Source organism: Nanorana parkeri, unplaced genomic scaffold (genome assembly GCF_000935625.1).
Source record: "Nanorana parkeri isolate BGI_ZX_2015 unplaced genomic scaffold, ASM93562v1 scaffold410, whole genome shotgun sequence".
NCBI classification, from domain to species: Eukaryota; Metazoa; Chordata; class Amphibia; order Anura; family Dicroglossidae; genus Nanorana; species Nanorana parkeri.
Window position 1 is genome coordinate 635,412 of NW_017306678.1, and position 22,651 is coordinate 658,062.

The 22,651-nt window shown below is 41.7% G+C and overlaps 1 protein-coding gene across 1 annotated transcript in view; it reads right to left on the minus strand.

Moving 5' to 3' along the window:
• Positions 1-776: 776 nt before the first annotated feature.
• The window catches only part of CDK13 (cyclin dependent kinase 13), a 31,226-nt gene continuing 9,351 nt past the window's right edge, over positions 777-22,651 (minus strand). Inside the window, exons 4-15 of the mRNA XM_018559665.1 lie at positions 18,926-19,084; positions 17,851-17,990; positions 15,052-15,222; positions 12,387-12,576; positions 11,014-11,070; positions 10,587-10,688; positions 9,612-9,689; positions 9,248-9,364; positions 8,562-8,693; positions 6,044-6,249; positions 5,463-5,915; positions 777-2,129 (exon numbers count right to left, since the gene is read on the minus strand). Coding sequence (XP_018415167.1) covers positions 1,312-2,129; positions 5,463-5,915; positions 6,044-6,249; positions 8,562-8,693; positions 9,248-9,364; positions 9,612-9,689; positions 10,587-10,688; positions 11,014-11,070; positions 12,387-12,576; positions 15,052-15,222; positions 17,851-17,990; positions 18,926-19,084 — 2,623 coding nt within the window. The 3' untranslated portion in view covers positions 777-1,311. The remainder of the gene's footprint in view (positions 2,130-5,462; positions 5,916-6,043; positions 6,250-8,561; positions 8,694-9,247; positions 9,365-9,611; positions 9,690-10,586; positions 10,689-11,013; positions 11,071-12,386; positions 12,577-15,051; positions 15,223-17,850; positions 17,991-18,925; positions 19,085-22,651) is intronic.

The following is a 22,651-nucleotide window of genomic DNA, read 5'->3' on the forward strand; positions in this document are numbered from 1 at the left end:
CCTGTGGGTGGCTATATACTCTACAGTACAGAATCTACGATCTGTTGCCCTGTGTCCTTCAATGAACGGAAGACAAAAGGCAAACTTTGAAAGACTGAGCAGAATAAATGCAGGACTAAACAAAGGGAGGACACTACAATAAAGGAATAATTACAGCAGATATCAAAACATATATATAGATTTTGAAGCCAAAACTTTATTTAAATGGATAACATATTCTTTTACCAAATTAATTGATAAGTGCACCTATTTTTTCTGTCCCCCCGTCTCGGAGGATCCGTACTTACCGAGTTCTAACAACCACAGATCCTCTATTGTTTACATTACAGCACCTCAGTGCTCCCTCTGCTGGCTGCACCTGTACATTACAGCCCCATGGACTTCTATAGGGTCATCTCCAAGCAGGTAAATTGACGCAGCCAGGGGGGGGACGGGACGACGACTTGTGGCACTGAATGTCCACAAAACAGCAGAGCAGTGGCCCTTGGAAGTATGGGTCTTGGAGGGCGAGGGGTGGAATAATTTAGGTCAAGGTTGGGGGGCAAAAAAATGAAGTGCATTTTGTCTAAAAGTGAACTTATTCTTTAAGTTTCAGCCAGAGCTTAGAGCTGACCCTGAAGCACATCTTTTAGTTTGGAAGCAGGAATTTAATTCTGTTGTAAAATGTTAATAAAAAGGAGTCATTAAAATGTGGTTTAATCAACATTTATTTCTTTATGCATAAAAGAAAAAAAAAAAACAGTTGATCAAACGTTTGCATCACAAGAAAAAGGTTGTTTTATTATTCTGTCTGAAATGAGCACTAGTTTCACAATGACACTGAAAGCAGTGAAAGAACCGACAATGACCTTTGACTAAAGGTAGTATTTGTACAAAGAAACAGATACCAAGGAATTCAAGCACTGCCTTGTAATTACCAGTCATTGGTCCAAATGTACAAAAAAATAAGCACACGTGCCATATTCTTCAAAATTCTTGCAAGTGCCAGTGGGGAAAACAAAGATGATGCCCAGAAAATAATTAAACTTCAAAATGGTAAAGTACAAAATTAAGATTTTTTTTTTTTTTAAACGAATATTTGTCAATGTGTAAATTAGTTATTTAGCTCTCAAATACAGAATAAATTGCAGTATTTACCCTCCCCCTCCACTGTTTGCTGTTGTATTGCAAGACCATTTCATATTACATAAAAAATAAAGCTGTTATCAGACTCATTCTCAAGTCTATTTTGCAGCTGCTGGAAAATGCAGCTTTGCCGAAAATTAAAAAGTCATTCCAGATAGAAATATTTTGCCTGAGGGAAAAAAAAAATCAAAATGGTAACCCCCTCCCACGACCTCTGACATATGTACCCATATGTCCCCCATGTCCTTGAGAGAAAGCAGGTGCCTGGTGAGGAGATGCCCACACAGGTCTGTGCATTAGCGCAGGTAGACCAGGATGCTCTGGTACATTAGTGCTGTAGCTAAAGTTAGGCATTTTTGTTGGCATTGTACGACTGTCCATTCCTGCAGAGAGATTATTGTTTGCCAATATATATGTGGGGCTTTGACTATATTCAAACCTGTGATCTTTGTCACCACTAAACAACATGGAACCAGCATTGAGGTAGCTGTCCCTGTAAGTGGTGGCAGAATTACAGAAGGGCTCTGGAAACGGAGGGTTTGCAGGGAGCCGGTTACCGATCTGAGATGAAGAAGTACTGTAATTATCAACAGGCTGTTGTTCAGGGTGCCTTTCCAAAACAGCAGCAGGCATGTTACTAGGTCTGTCACCGCTATAGGAGGTTGCGAGGAAAGATGGTCCACATTTCTCAGTGCTGTCTTGAGCCTTGGTAAACGATTTGCCCCCAGAGTAGTCTACACCACTTGTATCTTGTTCCTGAGCCTGGTGCTGGGCAATTATTTCCAATAGTGCTGCTTTAACTTCTGCATGAGGATCACAAGCAGACATGCTGGTGTTGGGTACTTGCTGCCTTTCTGTCCGGTAATCAAGATCTTCCGCTCCCACTGGAGGAGGTTCGGGTGGCTCTGGGGGCCGCTGATCCGGAGGCAGTATTTGAGGATGATTTGGTTCAGGTGATGCGCTTTTGACCGGTGGATCGTGGTGATCAACAAGATCATTTTCATCTAAAAAGCACAAACATCTGTATTATAAACAGTCACTATCCAGACAAGCAAGATTACAGTAATACACTTCACATTCAGGCAGCACCATGGCTAAGTAGGTGGCAGCACTAGCCAATAAATCAAATGGCCAACTTTAAAATTAATTACTCTGCTTCATTATTGACACATATCGATATCACTTGATGAACACACAAAACCACGCACACACATTCAGCATGAAGATTTCTATTTTAAAATTTCATGTAAATATCCTCAATTATGTACACACACTCAGCGATCATTGATCGCTGAGTGTGTGTACATTGCTTTTCTCACTGACACGCTGTCACAGGAGGCTGATCGAGAGGTGTAGAGAGGAAAGTCCAGCCTCCTGTGACAGCGCTGTCTCCGCCCACACACCGCTCTGCCAGACTGTGATAGGCGGCAGAGCGGTGTGGGAGGAGACGCCGGCCGCTCACAGCGCTCTCCACCGCAGCGCTCGGCCGGCTGTCACTTTGTCTCCCCGCTGGAACAGCGCCCAGCGGGGAGAAAAGAAACCAGGGATGCGCCGATGTATCAGCCGAAAATGGCTCTTTCGGCATTATGCCAAAAGTGCCCTTTTCGGCCGATATGTTTTGGCGGCCGATATATCGGTGCATCCCTAATTATATATATCTATAGATAGATCTATAGATATATATATATATAGAGAGAGAGAGAAAAACTGCCGTTAATGCACTCTCCTAATGCACTCTCCTGTTAGCGCAGTTGTGCAGGGTGTCTAAATATAAACTTTTCAACCAGAGAAATACTTATTTAAGTATATGTGAGAGCTGTGGCTGCTACTAAGCTCTTGCTAGCTAAAAAGGATGAAATCACTGTTTCACGGTGAAAAAAATATAATTCAGATTTTTGCACTTAATTGAAGGACACAAGCCCCACCCTTCTGTATGCTCTTGTTCTTGGCACTGCTTTTTCAACAAACTGAGCCATGCAGCAAGTAGGAGGAGCTCATACCGGGCTGTTTTTAATGTTTTAAGAGTTGGGAAGTGGGAGTGTGTGAAAAAAAGACTAGGTGGCAGGCTTACAAATGTGGAAAAAAAAATAGTCTTGCCCTTAACACTATTTCTGAGAATCTTCCAGGACAGCAACCTCAGAGATCATTGGTTCCTACCTCAAATGGAAAACACAAGCAAAACAGTGAGAACCAACCTAAGTGTCCCTTTGTTAAAGTAGACTACCTCTACAAGTGCACAAGAGAGAAAAAATAGATAGAATAGATTTTAAAAATTATAAAAAAGGTGGGAAGTAGACTTGCTGCCAGAAGCCCAGGAACCTCTGTCACCACTGTGCCTCCACCTGCACTACCCGAGGAGGAGGAGGACAGGGCAATAATGTTTGGGGTCCTCAGGGGAACAGCAAGGCTTCAGGCAACCAAAGCCTAGCAGAGCTGCATCAGAGGGGGAGTCAGGGTATCCAGCATAGTAGGGACAAACAAATAATCTGAAGCGCAAGAATGTTGATCAGGAGAGGAGGGAGCCAAGAGCGGAATTCTAGCTTGTAGCCTGCGGAACTCACCTCCATTATCCAAGCATCTGATATGCTGGCCGAGACAAATATTCACAATGGCTAACAAACAATCCCCACCTCACAGTGAAAAGTGGTGCACCCCTTCCTGCTGAGAAAGGCTTGTCTGAAGGATTGAGGGACTAGGAAGTTCAGAGTTTGCAAGCCGACCAATTGCCAAACCTGGGCTTGGCTTTGGAGGCTGAGAGCTGGAAATAAAGAAAGGAACCCTTCTTGGCCTTCAAGGAGGGTTGAGGCTTTCCAGGCTCATCACTAGGCTTCTTCCGTAGTGGCACATGGGTACTCTTGATGCTCCTTGATGAGGGTGACAGGACAGCTTCAAAATGGCACTTGTCCCTCAAAGTTCATGCAAAGCAAATGCTTTTTTACATGCAGGTTCAACACCCAAAGAGTTCTGCTCATGTTCACAGACAGGAAATGTGTACACAAAATGAGACAGAAGACTTCTAGACAACCCTTCCACACATCTATGGCAACCAAATCTCTTTTGATAGCCTTAGCCCAATAAACCAACGTTTGGCAGACTAAATTTGCTACCATGGCAGGTTGCAAGACAGGGTGTGCCAGAGAAAAACGTTTTAGAAAGAACCTCAAATGATTTATGAATGGAGTCCTTAAACACAGGCACATGCTCCACAGGGATGATTAAGGCTTTATTAATACAGGTAACTGCCGGATCCACAGCAGGGTCCATCCAGTTCTTAAAGTTCCCTCAAATGGATACAGGACAGATGGCTATTCAGGAGGAGTGAACACCACCAGGGTTCTTCCAGTGTTTGTAAAGCATGACAGGAAATAAAAGGTGCACCAGAAAGGACTCAACAGTCTTGAGGACCTTGAAAGAGCCTAGACTTGGAAATGCACTAGTAGAAGCCTTGGGCTTATTCACTAATTTTAAAGTAGTGTGAACTGCCTCAATAAAAGCTGCTACAGTCCCTGAGCCTGGAACTAAAAGTGGCCTACAATTCCTCAAGCATAACATCCTTGGTTAAAAACTTAATAGCCTAGGTTTAGAGACCACTAAGGCCACAATCAGATTAGATAAGGATTATAGATCCATGTGTCCTTGCAGAAGGGAGCAGCGGTGGGAAGGTGCTACCTATATGATGAATGGCAGGAAAGAGTACGCACATGTAACACTCCCCCCAGCAAATGACATCAGCACTCATTTTCTGTTAACCACTTTTGCAGTAAACAGTCAGGAAGTGGTATTAGTAAATGACATCCAACGGTCCATGTAAGGAGGAGCTTCTTGTGCTTAGACCACACTTCCTACTCACAAATTAAGTCTTCAGAGACCATCACACATGAAGCTGTGGCATTCCCCGAACCTGGAAAGCATTTTGCAGCTAACCAAAGCACTAAGGTCTGGAAATTGCTAAACGCAGAAGCCAGTGAAAGGACGCATTTCAGGCAACCCCAAACTTGTCTAGTCCAGTGGGGTCCAGGTAGAGCCCCCAAAGCTAGCACTGAGAACTGCTGATCTGGATATAGACCAACTCAGCAGCTTGTAGAGGAGTCTTGTTTGAAATTTAAAAAAAAGTAGCAAGAAAAATAACAAAAAAAGCCAAAACATTTCTTTGCAGACGTTTTTGCCAGTATCCATATTCTTCTGTAGACAGCCAGTATATCCTGACAGTCTTAACCTAAACCTTTAAAACCCAACTATAACCTTAACCACTAAATTCCACAAACAACCACCTTCAACAACAATGCAAGAAACAGGCAGAAATGACTGCCTTAAAGGCCATAAACTTTGATGCATACCAATAGGTTCAGGACTTGGAGGCCTTCTGGGTTTCTGCGTTTCTTCTTGTAGATTCTCCTCAGGAGGCTCTTCTACTGCCTTTGCTTGTTGTTTTTGCTCTTGATCTTTTAATAAACGAGCCAGTAATACTGAAAAAGTGCTCTGCATGGTTGTCTGAGCTCCATCCGGCTTAGCCTTAGGTAAAGGCAATGATGGGAAGGTGGGCTGTTCAGGTTCCGATACTGCAGTTGGAACGGGAGGCTCCTCTTTTGGCTCTGGAGATTTATCGGCAGATGCAAGAATACCAGCTGGAAGAGTTAAATTGTTCAGCTGTTGCTCAGTCTCTGGATTCACCTTGATATTCATAACCTGTGCCAACTGTGCCATGCTGACACTACTAGTCTGAGACTGTAGCAAGTTTAGTAAAATGGCCACCGAATTCTGATTCAGCTGCTGTCCAGAACTTGGATGACCTTAGGAAAATAAATATACAGAGATGTTATGCAAGGCCTTCATACATATTTACTCACTTTAGATTCCATCATCCAAAAGTCAGAATATATTTTAACTTGATATGTAAATACAACCCGTACACACTTACCTAATCCAACACCAGGATATCCCTGAGGCTTTATCTGGGAGGATGTCTGCATCCCTTGGGGAGTGCTGTTTCTGCTGTCATCCATTCCGGCAGATAAATCTTTCCTTGGTAGTTTTGGTGCCGTTACATCATCAGACATTCCCATTTGTTTCTGTCTTCTGCGTTTCTTACTCCACAACTCATGGCAGTCTTGCCAAAGAGGGAGACTACAAGAAATGGAAGGAGAGATCATTATAGTTAAAGCACAACTAAAGGCTTCTCTATGACAGTACCCAATGCAGTTACTATGTGATGCATGAGCCTCAAAGTAAACAACAACAAAAAAACTCTTTACCTTCCCTGACTGAGCCAAATTCTCCTTAATTTGGGTCTAAAATGCTCCCCCTCCCAGACAGCACTGTAAACCCAGAAAGCAGCAGGCAGGACTGGATGTTGCCATGACTGAAAAGCTACATGCTTGTGAATCAGCAGTGACAATGCCAATAGCCATGTCCCCTGCAACATTTTTTCATCCCATTATAATAGTGCAAGCAGGCACATTACATGAGGATGGAAACTCCGTCCTGAATTCAGAAGCAGTGCAGCATTGTTGCGATGCCATCACAGAAAGCTGCATTACGTGGACATAACTGGCAAGCAACAGGTATTTGTGGAACTTTGCAGAGGGATCTAGGAAGCGGAGTGCAGATGTACTTATATATAATGAAGTGCTGCAGCACATATTTTGAATGGGAGGTCATAGTTCTACTTTATTTATGATTTCACACAGGGCTTGATGTCTCGCTAGCACATTTCCAGGCACACAATGACACCCTTCTAAGCATTTTCCTGCAGCTGTTCTGGCAGATCAATGAACTTCACAACAACACAACCAAACAGTTACAGACAGTAGCAGAAAAAGCTCCTGGTAGTCAAATGGACTACATTAACCATGAATTAAGAGTCAATATCAAATACATCTTCACAAGGTCCAAACCAAAGGTGGGCAAATAAACTACTGGGAAACCAAACTAATTGCAGCATTTAACAAATACAAACGCTGGTCACAAAGGTTTCTCCACATCTGCTTATCGCATTTAAATTCAATAGAACCATTTCCTGGGAGCTTTATTTTAAAATGGGGCTGTTTATTAAACATTTGGCATTTATTCTAACAAATACACAATATACATTTTGCCTCAATTTCTACTTTAAAAGCCCAAATTCAGGGAAATTAAACGTTTTCCCTTGTAGTGGAGTTAAGAGTTAAGTGCTCGTTTTATGCCTAGGTTTTTATTACCAGAACCCAACACTCACCCGGAAATTGATGATCTCCTATCCCCCCCCCCCAAATCCTTCCCCTCTGGCTGTGGACTGTCCCTCTGCATCTTCACATACAATGCAGGGCTGTGGAGTTTGCATTTTACCTAATGACGTCACTTGTCATTAGACCGCTGGAGCAAAAGGGAAAAAGAAGCTGCGGGGACCGGTCCTGCAGCCCAAAGTTAGCCAGCCAGAATGTGGATCAGGCAAGTCAAATTGCTTCTTCCTGGCCCCAAAACTTGATGGAGCAGCTAACCCTTGTAGTGCAGGGGACAGCTCCACTGCAAGGAAGACTTTTCATTTACCTTGAGTTGGGCTTTAAAAGGAGAACAATGGGGTTAGGGATTTTCCCCAAAGCTCTCCTTAGGGTAACGGGAGGACATAAACTAGCGTCCTCCGGTCACCCTAAGCTCAGTATACCGCGAGCTACAGCTGGGCTACTGAGAGCTCGCAGTATACCGCAAGCTACGCCACAGCTGAAACGGATCACGACAATTATGTCTGGATCCGCCCAGCTGCGTGAGTGACAGCTGCCAGTCAGCGCTGGAGGATCGGAGCGGGGAATCCAGTCCCTCCCCTGTCACGGCTTTGTGCCGTGACAAGATCAAGGAGTGAACGCCGGTTTGTGTTCGCTCACTTCACGATCTACTGAGCCGACCTGTGACAGTCTCATTGTCACAGGTCGGCTAGAACTATGAGGTGAGTGAAAAGCACTCACCTCATAGTTCTCCTTTAACAATAGAAGTCTAGTTTGTAAATATCTCTCCTTTTGTAGGGAAAAAAAAAAAGCTGTTAATCTCTAACTCTACTGCTCTATGCAGAACAAAACATAAGGTTTTGTTTGCATTTCTACTGAATCCCTTATCTGTCTATGGATGGAAACTGGCAGACATCACATGCTGGCTTCTTATATTTCTGAGGAACTCAGGTGAGATACACCCAGCAGCCCCGTTTAACAGCTGTGCTCATTTTCAAACCGATAAACAATGGTATCGTGCTCCCAACAAAATTATCCAAAGCACAAGTTATTGCCATTTGTAAGAGAGGGATACCTTCCCTATGACGTCGTGTGAGAGAAAAGTTTGCGGAAGCCAATTAAAACCAGTGGTACTGAGCAGCAGTGCTAATAAGGAATTTTCTGTGAATAAACAACACTAAGGAACATTTTTAAACATAAATCGTACACAAAGGATAATAATATTTAAAAAAATCTTACTCAGGGGGAGCCATTTTAGTTGGGTCTACTTCCCGAAGAAATTCACACTGTAGAGCTTGTTCAGCAGTACATCGCTTGCTAGGATCCAACGCTAGCATGTGGTCAAACAGGTCCAGTGCTGAAGTGGGAACGCTGGAGGAAAAAAACAACACTACAGTACCTGTAAAGCTCATAATACAAGCTGGCACTAGCCTGCTTTCCTGAATAACCATCTTATTAACAACAAATTGGCCCTTGTATGTATACATGTGCGATGGGCACCTTAGATTGTAAGCTCCTTGAGGACAGGGACTGATGTGAATGTGCATTGTGAATTGTTGGTGCTAAATAAATACCAATAATAAATAAGAGGCACGTCTCATTGGTCAGCACATCACCTGACCACACTAACCAATGAGAAGCGCTTCTTCTTGCTCTGCCATTTTGCGGGGTGGGGGAAGTTCTTTCAAAGGTTGGTGGAACATGAAGCAATTCCCAGCAAACAGAGTTGTACAGAGGTATACACTTTCAGACCTGATGGTTGCCAGGCACTGAATACGTCTGAAGTGCCTCCTTTCTAGGCTCATGCTTCCCTAGCCTCAAGATGTTCACATCACACACCTTTCAATACCTCCTAAGATCTGTAACATAGACTTCTTACTCATTTACTTCTTTTATAGACCTATGGTAAAAGGAAAGATTCTTACAAAGCAAACTCCTCTCGGATCTTTCGACGATATTGCTTCTTTGGTTTCATGGTGTTGAAATATGGTAACTTTATCACATCGGGCCAAACAGCAGGGCACGGACTTCCACACATGCGGCTTAAATGAAAATCAGAACAAATACAGGCTAAGTGCACGTGCCAACGACTGAGATTATAGCAAGTACATTCCACCTGAACAAAGGCAGCCAGTGTGGGTGCCATGATTCCAAACAATACAACCCATCAGTTTAACAGGCACTCATGAGATAAATGGCCCAATTGGTTTAGCCTACAAAAGTCCACATCCCATATAGTTGATGGCATGATAGCATACAGCAAAAATGGCTACAAATAGAGCAACTCACCTTATTAATTCAAGTTGTGCAAGTTCTTGATTAGCTTGGAAGATTGGTTTCTTTGTAAACAACTCACCAAGAATACACCTAAGAAAACAATACAGTAAATGAAAGGACTGTCCTTCTTGGCATACCTAATGTTTTTTTATATGCATTGCTATACACTGAGTGGCCAGATTTTTATGACCACACCATCAGTACTTCGTTGGGCCACAAGATGACTCCACGAGATGTTGAAAGGTGATGCGAGGAATCTGACACGGCACTGTTGCCCTTCTGTTGTCTTGTACTAGTCTTGCCACTCTGCGTTCTGCCCTAACATTGACTAGTCGCTGACGGCCACAATTCGCACGTTCAGACCCAGATTTTCGCCTGACAGTCCAGTCTTTAAACACTTTAACAACAGCTTCTCTTGAACATTTCACGAATTCTGCTGTTTTGCTAATACTCGCTCCATGGCTCCGAGCACCAACAATCATCCCACATTCAAAGGCTGTTCAATCGCGTTGTTTACCCATATCTTCAGAAAAAAATCACTTCTACTGTCGTTGTAAACAACCTTCTTCCCTATTTATAATGGTCTGGCCCTCTAGCAACTTCAGCGCAAAATTATAGCTAATTAGCCTACAAACGTCAGGTGGTCATAATAATCTGGCCACTCAGTGTAAACAACTGCCATACACAACTGAAATAGTGACAACATGCCGCCATTCGAAGAAACAGTTGTAAAGTGAAATGCTCTCACACAACCAATGGGATCATAGCCAAAGGATCAAAGATATTTGACTGCCAAGGAGAGCAATATACATTGTTAGTTCTTGACAGCACTTCTTACAATACAAATATACTGTATGTAATCATTTAGTGGAAATACTTACATGGTATATGGAGGTTACATAAAAAAAGGGAGTCAAGACAAGATTCAGAATGCAGCCATACTAAAATGAACTATAGACTATAGTGCTCCATATTCATATCACTCACCCACAGCTCCAGACGTCTATAGCTGGTGTGTACCTCTCCTCCCCAAGCAGCAACTCAGGAGGACGATACCATAATGTAATGACTTTATTGGTGTAAGGCCGACTAAACAAGAAGAATAAAAACTGTTTACTTTAAAATAACAAAACACAGATATATATAATGATGGCATACAAAAAGCTAGCGCTGTTTAAACATCAGTTGATCCTGAGCTATAGGAATCCAGTTTCAGTGATCACTTCTGGAACATAAATGTCATTTACTACAGACATTCATTATCAAGTAACTCTGGTTAGTAAAGGACACACACACAGCACAGGCGTGTGATTTCTGTGATACCTGCGTACCAAGAATCAATATATTTATTTATTTAGTATGATAAAGATGACAAAAACTCCCAAGGGGTTCCGCTTCATAAACAAGATCTCACCTTTCTTCTGAACTGTACAATCTTGCAAGTCCAAAATCTGCAAGTTTGATCTGCCCCCTTGTGGAAACAAAATATACAGAATTATGTAAGAATCCTACACGATAACAGTATACAAAGCACAACAAAGCATTCAAAGATCCAGCTCTGATTATCAGTGCATATGAATGAATCACTGTAGCTTTCCACAGGTTAATGTAGACTACAAGAAAATACATTTGTAATCCACTAAGAATGTTCACGACACCTACAAGTTAATCAAATGTTTAGCAAAACCTAAATTAGAAAATATAACAAACCCATTAACACATTGAGGGGGCTTTATCAAAACTGGAGCAGACAAAATCTGGAGCCGCTGTGCATGGAAACCAATCAGCATCACTCTTCAGTTTGTTCAGTTAAGCTTTGAAAATGAAACCGAGAAGCTAATTGGTCGCCGTGCACAGCTGCTCCATTTTGATAAATTCCTCTCATTGTATACAGCCTCATCTTACTGAACACATGGCTCAAACAGTTAAAGAACTACTCCAGACAAAACTTTTCTTAACCCTTACAGTGGGGCTACCCCTGCATTGCAGGGGTTAAGCGCTTGTTTTGGTCTAGGTTCAAAAATAGAGTTATACTCACCTGAAGCTTTTAGCTAGCTGGCTGGCTGTTACAGCACTCACGACCGCCCGTCTCCTCTTCTACTGTAGCAATGGCATGTTCCTTGGCGTCCTCACATCCTATGCTGTGTATTGGAAGTGATGAAGCTGGAGAGCCAAGGTTGCCTACCCCTGACCTAGACCAAAATGAGCACTTTACTCCTGCAGTGCGGTGGTAGCCCCGCTGCAAGGACTCCTCTTTAAGATCACTGATGTTTTTGTAAAAGTGCACACGAGCGATTGTTAAAAGGACAATAACACTATTATAAGCACTAGCAATTGATTGATAGTACTAGCGACCGAATGCTACACATATGGAACAAATGGCTCCCTGCGGAGTAAGGCATACAAGTAGCATGTGGTAGCCAATGCTCGCACAGTGCACGACTATCACCACTACATGCTACATTAGTTCCATATAGTGATTGGTCGTTGGGAGGCGATTATATTTATTACAACTACTTAACCTAAATGTTTCCCCAACATGACTGCCTAGTACAGACTCATAACCTTTGAAATCACAACTTTGGCATGATAGATTTTATTTTCGGTCATGCTTGTTAACCTTATATTGACTTTGGTCAAGTCTATCAATCATTTTGCCCATACGACCCTGTATCGCCCCATCCAATATGCAAGCGTGTATGTACATACATTTCACAAATATCTTCTCTCCTTCACACTGCACAGAAAACAAAATACAATACAAAAACATTTACAAACAATACACACCTGTTATTTAGTAGAATATTTGAGCATTTAATATCCCTGTGCAAAAAGTTCTTCTTGTGACAGTAGTCCAAACCCTCCATAAGTTGCCTCATGAAGGACTTTATGTGAAGTTCATTGAAGTGCACTAATCCGGATTCTAGTAGACCCATCAAATCATGGTCCATATATTCAAACACCAAATAAAAAGCTCCTGTGAACATGAAAATGAAAAAAAAAATAAAAAATAAAAAAATCACCTTTTCCTCTTATTCCAAGGAGGCCAAATATTGACATTTATTTGAAATCGCTCTCTAGTGAAATCGGATATTTATTTTTCGCCATGACCCAACAGCCACTTATTCTAGTTGAGGGTTTTGCCAGAGGGAGAGCACTTACAGGAAACCTGTACTATGAGGAATCCTGGAGCTGGTATTGCTGAGCTTCTCTGAAAATGGTATTTGTTTTGACACTTTCAGTCACTGACTCTGAACAAGCGATGCAGTTAGTGAAATCAGAATGAAGCCCAAACTGCTGATCTGCATTATTGTGTCCATGGCCTTGACTTAGAAAGTACTAAAGCCTTTGCGTAAGCATGACAGCCATTCACTTAGGATTTCCAAAAGTAAAGTTATGCAAAGTCCCTATATATTCATAGTACAAATTTCCTTTAAGCAGAGCTCAGCAGGTACACAAATCTTACTATAATCTGTTTGAACATATTTACAGCTGTGGTCAGGTTAATATTGCTGTTCTTGCTGAACCTGGAGATTGCCTGATTGCACAGTATTAGGATTCATTCCACAATGTCATTAGTTTAAATGTATTTTCGAGTGATCTAGCTTGAGGGTACAAAACTTTTACTTGTTTAACACTGCCAAAATCATGCAGTTACCTGGATCCTGACAGTGTGATATGCCTTGCTCCTCCCCTTCCCCTTCTTCTCGACCTTTAGCTCCCTGTACCTGCTATCTGACAGAAATAACGGGTCTGTGCTTGGCTGCTCAATGTGCCTGCCATACAGGGGAAGGTGAGCAGGGAGTAGCGACACCGCTGTTCTGTGCCTTTTGCATGTTCAAACTATTATATTTTTTTAAACATACAATCCCTTCAAATATTATAAAGCGAAGCAAGGTGCTGCAGTTCTGTGCTCTTATCACCGTCTATGAAGTCACCTGTACTAGGGAACCCTTCATGTAGTGGAAGGCGCATAGGGTGCCTTTGGAGCTAGTATCCTCAAAAAAGACACATCTAAAAATGCCATTATTTTTCCTTTAACCACCTCCCGTCCGCTTACCGTAGGGAAATGGCCGACGGGAGCCTTATAGGAGCGGGAGGGCGTCTTAAGACGTCCTTGACCTACCTCCAACACCCCCGCTGTCGTCACTGCCGTTGCCGGTCCCGAGATCCGCTGTGCCCAGTGCGGCCAGGACCGGCACGGCTGCTCTGTGACAGGAGTTCGGTAAGCGATCCCCCGCATTCTGCGGTCATTCCCAGCTACAGAAGCTGGGGAGAAGCTGGTGAAGCAGACCCTTGATGTCTCCATAAAGAGGACCTGTCATGTAAATTGGCTATCACATAGGGGGCTTCTTAGTCCCCCATGTGATAGCAATAAAGTTAAGTGTAAAAAAAAAAAAAAAATTAAAATAAAAGAGGCATTAAAAAAAACCCACTAAGTTATTTATTTTTTGAAGTCCCTCCGCCCCCCACATATACACGCAAACATGCGTCGGGTGCGCCTAGGTGTGAAAGCGACTATTGCGCCGTACATGTAACATATCACCGCGAATGTCTGAGTTTGAGCAATAATTTTAGGGCCATCAATCACTGATGACACTAAACTGATGAGCAGTAAAAGCGTTTAAAGCGTTGCCTATGGCCAATTTTTGGTGTGGTAATTTTTTGCGAATTGTGCACAATTTTAAAGCTTGACATGTTTGGTGTCTATTTCCCCGACGTGAACCCGTCTTATGTTTTATCAAAAAATTGGGGGGATAATAAATGTTTCATAACATTTCATAGGGAAACAGGGTTTTTTTTTCAAAATTTGCGGTACTTTTTCCGTTATATAGAAAAAATAAAACCCCCAGTGGTGATTAAATACCACCAAAAGAAAGCTATATCTGTCCCCAAAAAATGGTCTAAAATTAATTTCAGTACAGCGTTGCATGACGGCATAAATGTCAGTCAAAGTACTGCAGCGCTGAAAAATGGTCTGGACATGAAGGGAGTGTAAACAGCTGGTCTTTAAGTGGTTAATACATAAGGTCAGAGACAAAGCTTCAAATATGCCAATTTTGTTGTCCAGAATTCAGTTTTAAATGGCGTTTTATTTTATGTAATAACTTGCATTAACCCCTTCGTGACTGACGACGTACAGTGTACGTCGCCAGCATACATCTAATAAAATTGGCTTGCCCTCTGGCAGTCACTTGGTGCAATTTGCGAAAAAAGCAACACCTTCTATAAAATTATCACTTCAACCTATTCACGATGTATTGGTTCATTTTTCAGTGGCGTTTCCCTGTGCAATGTGTCAAATGGAGAATAAAAAATATTTATATAATAATATGGGACACCAATGTTTTTACATTCTAAGGTAGGTTGCCACTAATACTAAATCTGAAATTTGTTATTCAGCAAAAGGAATACTCATGAATTTGTAACGTGTAAATGTAAAAATACTTACCTTTATCTTTCTTAAAGTCTACAGCATCTTCTTTGTCTGTGACTATTTCCTTCATGTTAATAATGCTCTGGTGGTTGAGCTGACGAAGGATCTTAATTTCTCTGATAGCGGTGATTGGAAAACCTTCCTTCTCATTGTCCAAACGCACTTTCTTCAAAGCCACCATTTCTCCTATTTGATGGAGGAGGAGGAAACCGTTACTATACTTTACACTTTTAGTTGATTCCTCAACTCCCAACACTAATAACTCTTTTAGGCGTTCCAAAACACCTCTTTGCCTGAAAATATTTACAACAATGAATGGTCTCCTACATAAGCGACTCTCGAACACTAGCCAATTTAAAAATTACTTTATATTTCTATATTTACTTTCAGTTGTTACCAAAAGCTTTCGATTCCATCTGAAATAAATCACTATTGCATATATAAGCACTTTAAAAGCTGCAAGTGAAAAAGGAAACCTGTACTGAGAAAGCGCGGAGGCTGTCATTACAGACTTTATCTTCTCATAATGATACTTCCCTGGCTGTCATGATGGGCCTATAGCTCTGTTTTGTTTTTTTTAAGTCACTGACCTGGAACAATTATGTAACTTAGACGTTCTAAAATCCTACCGTTCTCTGGCCAGAGACTGCCAAGCAACTGGTAGAGGTTTCCTTTGAAAATGATTGAAAAATGATGGCGGCCACATCCTTGATAACAAATAGGATTTTGTTCTTACCGTAAAATCCTTTTCTCACAGTCCGCTGAGTGAACCAGCTCTGAAGAATTCTCAGACATAGGGTTATGCTGCCATCTCCATGAGAAATGGACAACTTTTAGGACATAACCTTCCCACCCTACACCTGCCAGTACTAGCATGTAATACGAGAGGAAATGACGGGAGGGAGCCATGTCCCTCAATGGACGCCAAGAAAAGGATTTTACAGTAAGCAACAAAATCCTGTTTTCCCTCTCATCGATTGAGGGACACCGCTCTGAAGAATTCTGAGATGACAGAGGGGTTCCAGGTGTGATGATGTTACACATTTAAGGGTAAAACACGTAAATAACACCCTCAATTAATTATATGAAACACGGAATATAGAGGAAGAAATATCACTATATAAATGGGGAGGGGGGAGGGTTGTTAAAAGGAGTCAGGTAGGCCATGAGGGTAAAAATTGAAGATCTGGTAAACATTTTGTGAAGATTAGTTGGGGTAGACTTTGGAATGTAAATATATGGATTAAGTAGCGAGATTCAGCAGTATTCTAAATGTTGGAATGTATAATTATGTGTTGTACATTAATAGTATTAATCACGGTGTCGTAAATTATTAGAAATTGTGGAAAATATTTAATAAAAGGGGAATTTTTAAAATGTTAAGCTCCGCTATCGGCACTTTGCCTTAGGGCATTTTTACGCATACTCGTAAAAACTTGCAATACTGGCATCAGTGCATCCCTAGGTATAACCATTTAATGTGACCAAGTAAAATTGGCATATCATTTCCAATTAGAAGCAACAGAGCTTGTTCTTCTAGCCCCATATGTGCCTGTCATGACTCTGACATCATCACTGGCATATTCCAACAACTCCTGCTTCTAATTACTGGATGACAGTGAAGGTATCATTAAGTCAGCTGGGTCTGTCAACAGGAAAAACTGCTTAGTGATAGCTTGCACCATCAGTGATGAAGTGACTTGCTCACACGCAAACAGCACTGTGACCCTCGAAAAAAAAACCAGCAGCTGCACAATGCCGTCTGTAAGTGTTACATCATTCACAACTGACCAGTCTCATGCTGTTTGAAGAATAAGGTTGCCTGATTATACACACATTATATTGCTTGTTCTGAACACTTAACTCTTTACCAGCATACAAAAGAACATGGTACTACTGCTAAATCACAACCATCCCTCTCTCCACTTATACGGTCTGCTTAAAGAAGAACTCCAGGTTTTAGAAAAATTTCCCCTTGCAGTGGGGCTACCCCACACAATGCAAGGGTTAACTGCTCGTTTTTCTCAAGGGGCTCAAAGAAAGAATACTCACCTTATCGTCAGTCCTGCGGCAGTGACTGCTCCTCTCTCCCGCGCCAGCTATGTCCCTCAGTGTCCTCACGTCTAAAAGGTGCCCATACACCTTACAATTATCGTACGAAAAAAACTAGCTCGAGCTTTCGTACGATAATAGGAAGGTTGATGGGAAGTGCACAATCACAATTACTGTACAACTGGCCAAATTTGCTCGATCGGGCAAACTAGAAAACGTACGTCGAAACGAACGAGAAAAAAAAATCAATGGTTTAATGGCGTTTTTGTACAACAAAAATTGCAACAGGAACACTGCACACATGCAAACAAACATCCGTTCTGTCGATGGACATAAATTGTAGAGTTAGTATTGCTAACAAAGGATCATTGCAAGCGGTATTGGTCTGTGCATGATGGGCTATTTGAGCGGAAATTGAACTAGGGTGTGATGACGGGACAAAAGGAATCGTACAAAATTGTATGGTGTATGGTCACCTTCATACAGGCGAATGGACAGTATTAGACGCGATGGCGTCAGCAGGGCTTAGACTGATGGAACCTGGGGGAGAAGAGGCCTAACCGGTCTAGCAGCCAGGCGGGATCGGGTAATTATTATTTGAGCCCCTAGAGAAAAAACAATTGCACTGCAGGGGTTAATTCTTCTAAAACCTAGAGTTCTTCTTTAACATATAATGTCTGATTTAAAAACAATCACATTCATTTAAATAGCTAAAACTCAAGAGTCAAATACAAGTAGGTACAGAGCAGCAGGCAATCATACCAGTGTCTTTATCTCTGGCTTTGTACACTTGTCCATAGGTGCCTTCTCCAATTATTCCAATGATGTCAAACTTGTCCACACATCGCTTTCCCCAATCAATGTCTTTCTCATGTATTTCACCACAGCGTGGCCCGCAGATCCTTTACACCCAAAAAAGGAAAGAAAGTCACGTCAAGAGACCCTTTCGCCACATTCCGTTAAACAAAAATCTTCCCAAAGGACTACATGGGCAAAAAACATTTTCTGCATGTTATTTATCTATAAAAGCCAACCTTGTGTATACATCCAATAGGTCGAAGACTGCTGCTGGGTGCCACCATCTTGGGTGTGAGCAGTCCCAGCGCTCAATTCATTGACCCTCTATAGTAATCCCCCTCACTCCTTCCCCAGTAGCTATAAAAATGTTTATATAGGGTATTTAAGGTTTATTTTACAGACTCAACTGTAAATTAGCTTCCAAAAAGCTAATGATTTTACTTGGCGCACCAACCTGTGCCAACAGATGGTAAATATTTACATTACTTAGAATACGCAATTACACACACACATTTTATTGGCACCCCTTCATGGAAAAAAGAACTCACAAATGTTTCTCCTGCGACCACGTCCAAAGTTGGCTACACTCACATGGATTTTATTCCTATTTTTACCTGTGTTCATTAGAACATAAAGCTGCTTGGAGATGGTCTTATAGCCTTTACCTTTGACATTCTGGTCACCTCAGACAACTCTCTCCTTTGCTTTCTCTGGTCCATGTTTAGTGTGGTGCACATGATGATACCAAATAGCAGAGTAACTACTTATCTTCATTTAAATAGGCTGACTGACTGAAGATTGAAGATATGTGTGATACTAATCACAGGAAGACCTGTTTATGTAATAAGAAAAATATGTCTGCAATATGTCAGCCCCATACACATACTTTAAAAAAAAAAAAAAAAACCCACATTGACCACTTTCAGAGGTATAGTAAAATGAAAATAAACACACCTTATAAGACTATTTTGATGGAAAGCATAAAAATCAATTATTAGAAACAAGCACAAGTGATTCTGTTTTTAAAGTAGAGTCATACTTAGGCCTCCGTTTGTTCTTCAATGCTGATTTCTTCCCCTCCGGACTACATGATAGATCTCCACTATAAACAGGTGGGAGGGGCAAATCAGACAGCAAGTGCCGAAGTTTTCGCTCCATTTCCTTCTTGACCGATTTTCCGGGGATACAGCCTCGGAAACTGAATCAAAGACAAATTCATGACGTATATTTTATCTTTGTTTATAAAATTAATAGACACTACAGACCTGTGTGGGTCTGTTTCTATACATGTACCACTGACCTACAAAGAACAGATAGATTGATGTACACAGAGATCCTCACCCCTTTTTTGAAAAAGAGTTCACCTACTCTTCTTGGTGACTCTCACTTGCTAGGCAAGAAACAACCCCCTGCTGCTATTTTGGAACATAATGAAGGCAGTTTGTTCAAACCAAGAGAGGTTTTTTTGAACAGAGTGCAGCTAAAGAACGGGGTCGGAGAGTGAAATTATGGTATAAAAGATTAAATTTATTTGGTTTACGAGATAAAACAATTTTCCATGTAAACAGACTACACAATTAAAAAACCACTATCCCCACACCCTTAAAAAAATGATCATTGCAATAATCCTTTCGTACAAATCAACACTCACACACAAGCGGAGCTAGCTGATCAATATTCTCTAAATCTTCGGGTGGTCCTCAATTGAGAGGGAGTAGCGTTGGACTAAAGTAAAGGAGTGCAATATAGCATATGTCGAGTGCCTGGGAATTTCCTGTCAAACTTTCTTAATGTGTTTCTCTTTTTCCGTGAAGTGTCTTAAAGATGTTAATTAGTTGAAATTAAAGTCAATATGAACATTTGACTTGGATCCTATAGACGCCTTCTATGGATACAATAGAATAGGATAGACCCGGTGAGGATAGACCCAGGATAGACCCGGTGAGTTAATATACAGTGTGCCGCTGAGTTATAATCACACTTGGCGAGCAGGATGCTTCCCCTCTGTGTGTAAAACCGGACGGTCACTCTCCCGAGATGTATGGATACTTGATGTTTTAGTTTCCAATTGTGCTCGTGATGATGGTCACGCAATGCAAGCTCCAAACTGGAGCATGGAAAATTGTTTTATCTCGTAAACCAAATAAATTTAATCTTTCATACCACTGACCTACAACCCCATGACCTGCTTTTACCTGTAATCTGATGCATAGATCAACCCTAAATCCAATTTTACTGCTGCTATACGGTAAGAGTATTGTTGGGTGTAGTTAAAAATATGTTAAAAGGTTTTCACATAATAATAATAGCTTTTATATTTTACAAGGGTTACATTAACCTTAATTCCCCGCCTTAAAGTCGAGATAGCATGCTGAGGTTTGTAATATAAAAGTACAGGTTTATTTACCCAACAGTCAGGCTTGGTACCAGCACCATCAGATGCCTGCCCTTACTATAAGCATGTTCCTACAAATCACATTTACTTGTAATGTCACTTAACTAAAGCTTGAGCTTCCAAGGTTCGCTGTTGTGACATTACAAGTGACAATACATACAGGCAACAATAAATGAAAGCATCAATAAGAACTAAACACTTACTAGCACACCTTGCACTAAACCAAAGAAGAACGTAACCCCAGACCAAGAAGAAGCAGTTTACTGCACCTCAATTCTACATATCGAAATATTATCAACCAATATTTTTCTCTACACTATAGGGATTGCCCTATGTGGATTCATCATTTTTTGTTGCTCCTCCTATCACCACATGAGCATTAGCTTCCAGTAATAGTCCTCCTCTTAAAGACTCAGTGCTGCTTAACAGGAAGTTGGCAGGGCAAATCACTAGTTATACTGAAAAAAGTCACTTTATTTTTCAAATAAAAAAAGACTTTCAATTTGAGTTTTGATACCGTCTGCAGTTCAGGGTCAAATGTTTCACAGCACAATCATTGTTTACTAACAAACTTCTAAAGAAAGTTCTACATTAAAAAACAGTTTCTTTAAGAAGAGTTTTTCCTTTTTTAAAGTGTTTGTTACCCCAAAAATCAAAATTCCTTGTATTATGTTGGGCTATTCATACAGGTCCTAAAAAAATCTAATCTTCACATTTTTCCTGGTGGTTCTGCCGGTTCCCTTTGGCTCCTGGTTCAAACTGACCATGCCAAGGAGGGAAGCAGATCCCTGCTGGTGTAGTCAGTTTGTGTACCTGGAATCAGTAAAAGCAGTTACCGGACACAGTGCCCATGCCTGGCGAGCCTGTATCTCGTTCAGACAAATTTGCACCGTGCCTCCAGTCAAGCGGCTCTCACACATAGAGGGGGGGGGAGAACATTCCTTGTCTATGTGTTACACAAAACAAGTAGCGGGCAGGTAGTTGCAGTTTTAACTAAGCTGTGAGAGCTGCTGTTGAATGACAGCAGCTCTCATTATGCGGGCGGTGATGCGGGCTGTGCTGTAAGACACAGACGGGAAATGTACTTAACCCGCTGCATGTTTGAGCCCACATAGTGGGAGCCCGTGTCATACAACAATGGCACTCTCAGCTTAGTTAAAACTGCCCCTTTGTTTTGGGTAACATACAGACGGGGTATGCAACTCCCTGCTGTGTGTTTGAGCCTGCAATGAAAAGAGACATGCCCGCTACAAAACACACACCCCCTTCACCTACATAAAGGGACCGCCCCTCCCCCCCCTATAGTGAAGAGAGGAATGAATGAGGCTGTGCAGTCAGAGGGACCACAATTTTTATGTGTTTAGAGAAAAAAAAAAGAAGGTATTTACTACATTATGGGCTTTTTATGCTCACAACTACTTTAAGTTAAGGGGGCACTTATCAGTGGGACTGGATGCGAGTGAAAAAGCTCCTTCAAACCTCGTTCACGTGGCCGGCAAATATCAACCGCCTGTTTTTACAGCCCCCCTAACCGCCCACCCAATAAACTTAAAATGGTGTCTGCTAAGGCCTGTAGACATGCCACAGCCATGAAGCTCTGTGGCACAGAACATTTTCAAACAACATGTCTCACTTCATAGGCCGTGCCACTTGGCAAACATGACCATCACAATCAATGGGAACACACCCAAATTACATGGGCACATGGTTGGGGTGCGGTATTGCAAATTTCCATTAGGATAAAAAAAAAAAAAACTCCCACATTCAGAAGGCAGCTGTATATTCTCCTAATGTCTGGAAGCCATTGTTTTACTTCTCTCCACCACAGATTACTTTTCTGAAGGGTGATGAAGCCTGCTGCCCGCGTGAACGAGTACTAACAGATACACAAAAGCATTAAGAATCAAAGAGTTTCTGATCCATTCTCACAATACTAAATACATTTCTTATTCCCACGTGTCTCCATTGCAGATACCGCTCTATTTTTTGTACCACTGATATAGCAGGAACTGAGAGGACATTTCCCAGACAGTGACAAGGACTTGCGTTAAAAAACCTTTCTACTCTACCCGAAACTAAAAATGTGCTGCTGGATATTCCAGTTTACCAATACAGATCTCTATGGTCTAGTCCAGTGGTGGCGAACCTATGGCGCGCGTGCCAGGGAAGGCACGCGGGGCCCTCTCTGCTGGCACACGAGCCCAGGTTCAGGAGTAATGTGTGTGTTTTAATAAGTGCCTGATGTGTGCGTTTCATTACGTGTGTATGTGTTTTATTGAGTGTATAAATGTTTGAATATGCGTGTTTCCCTATTTTGCCTAAGGCAGTGATGTTGAACGTTTCCTAAACCTGAGCGTCCGAACTGCAATA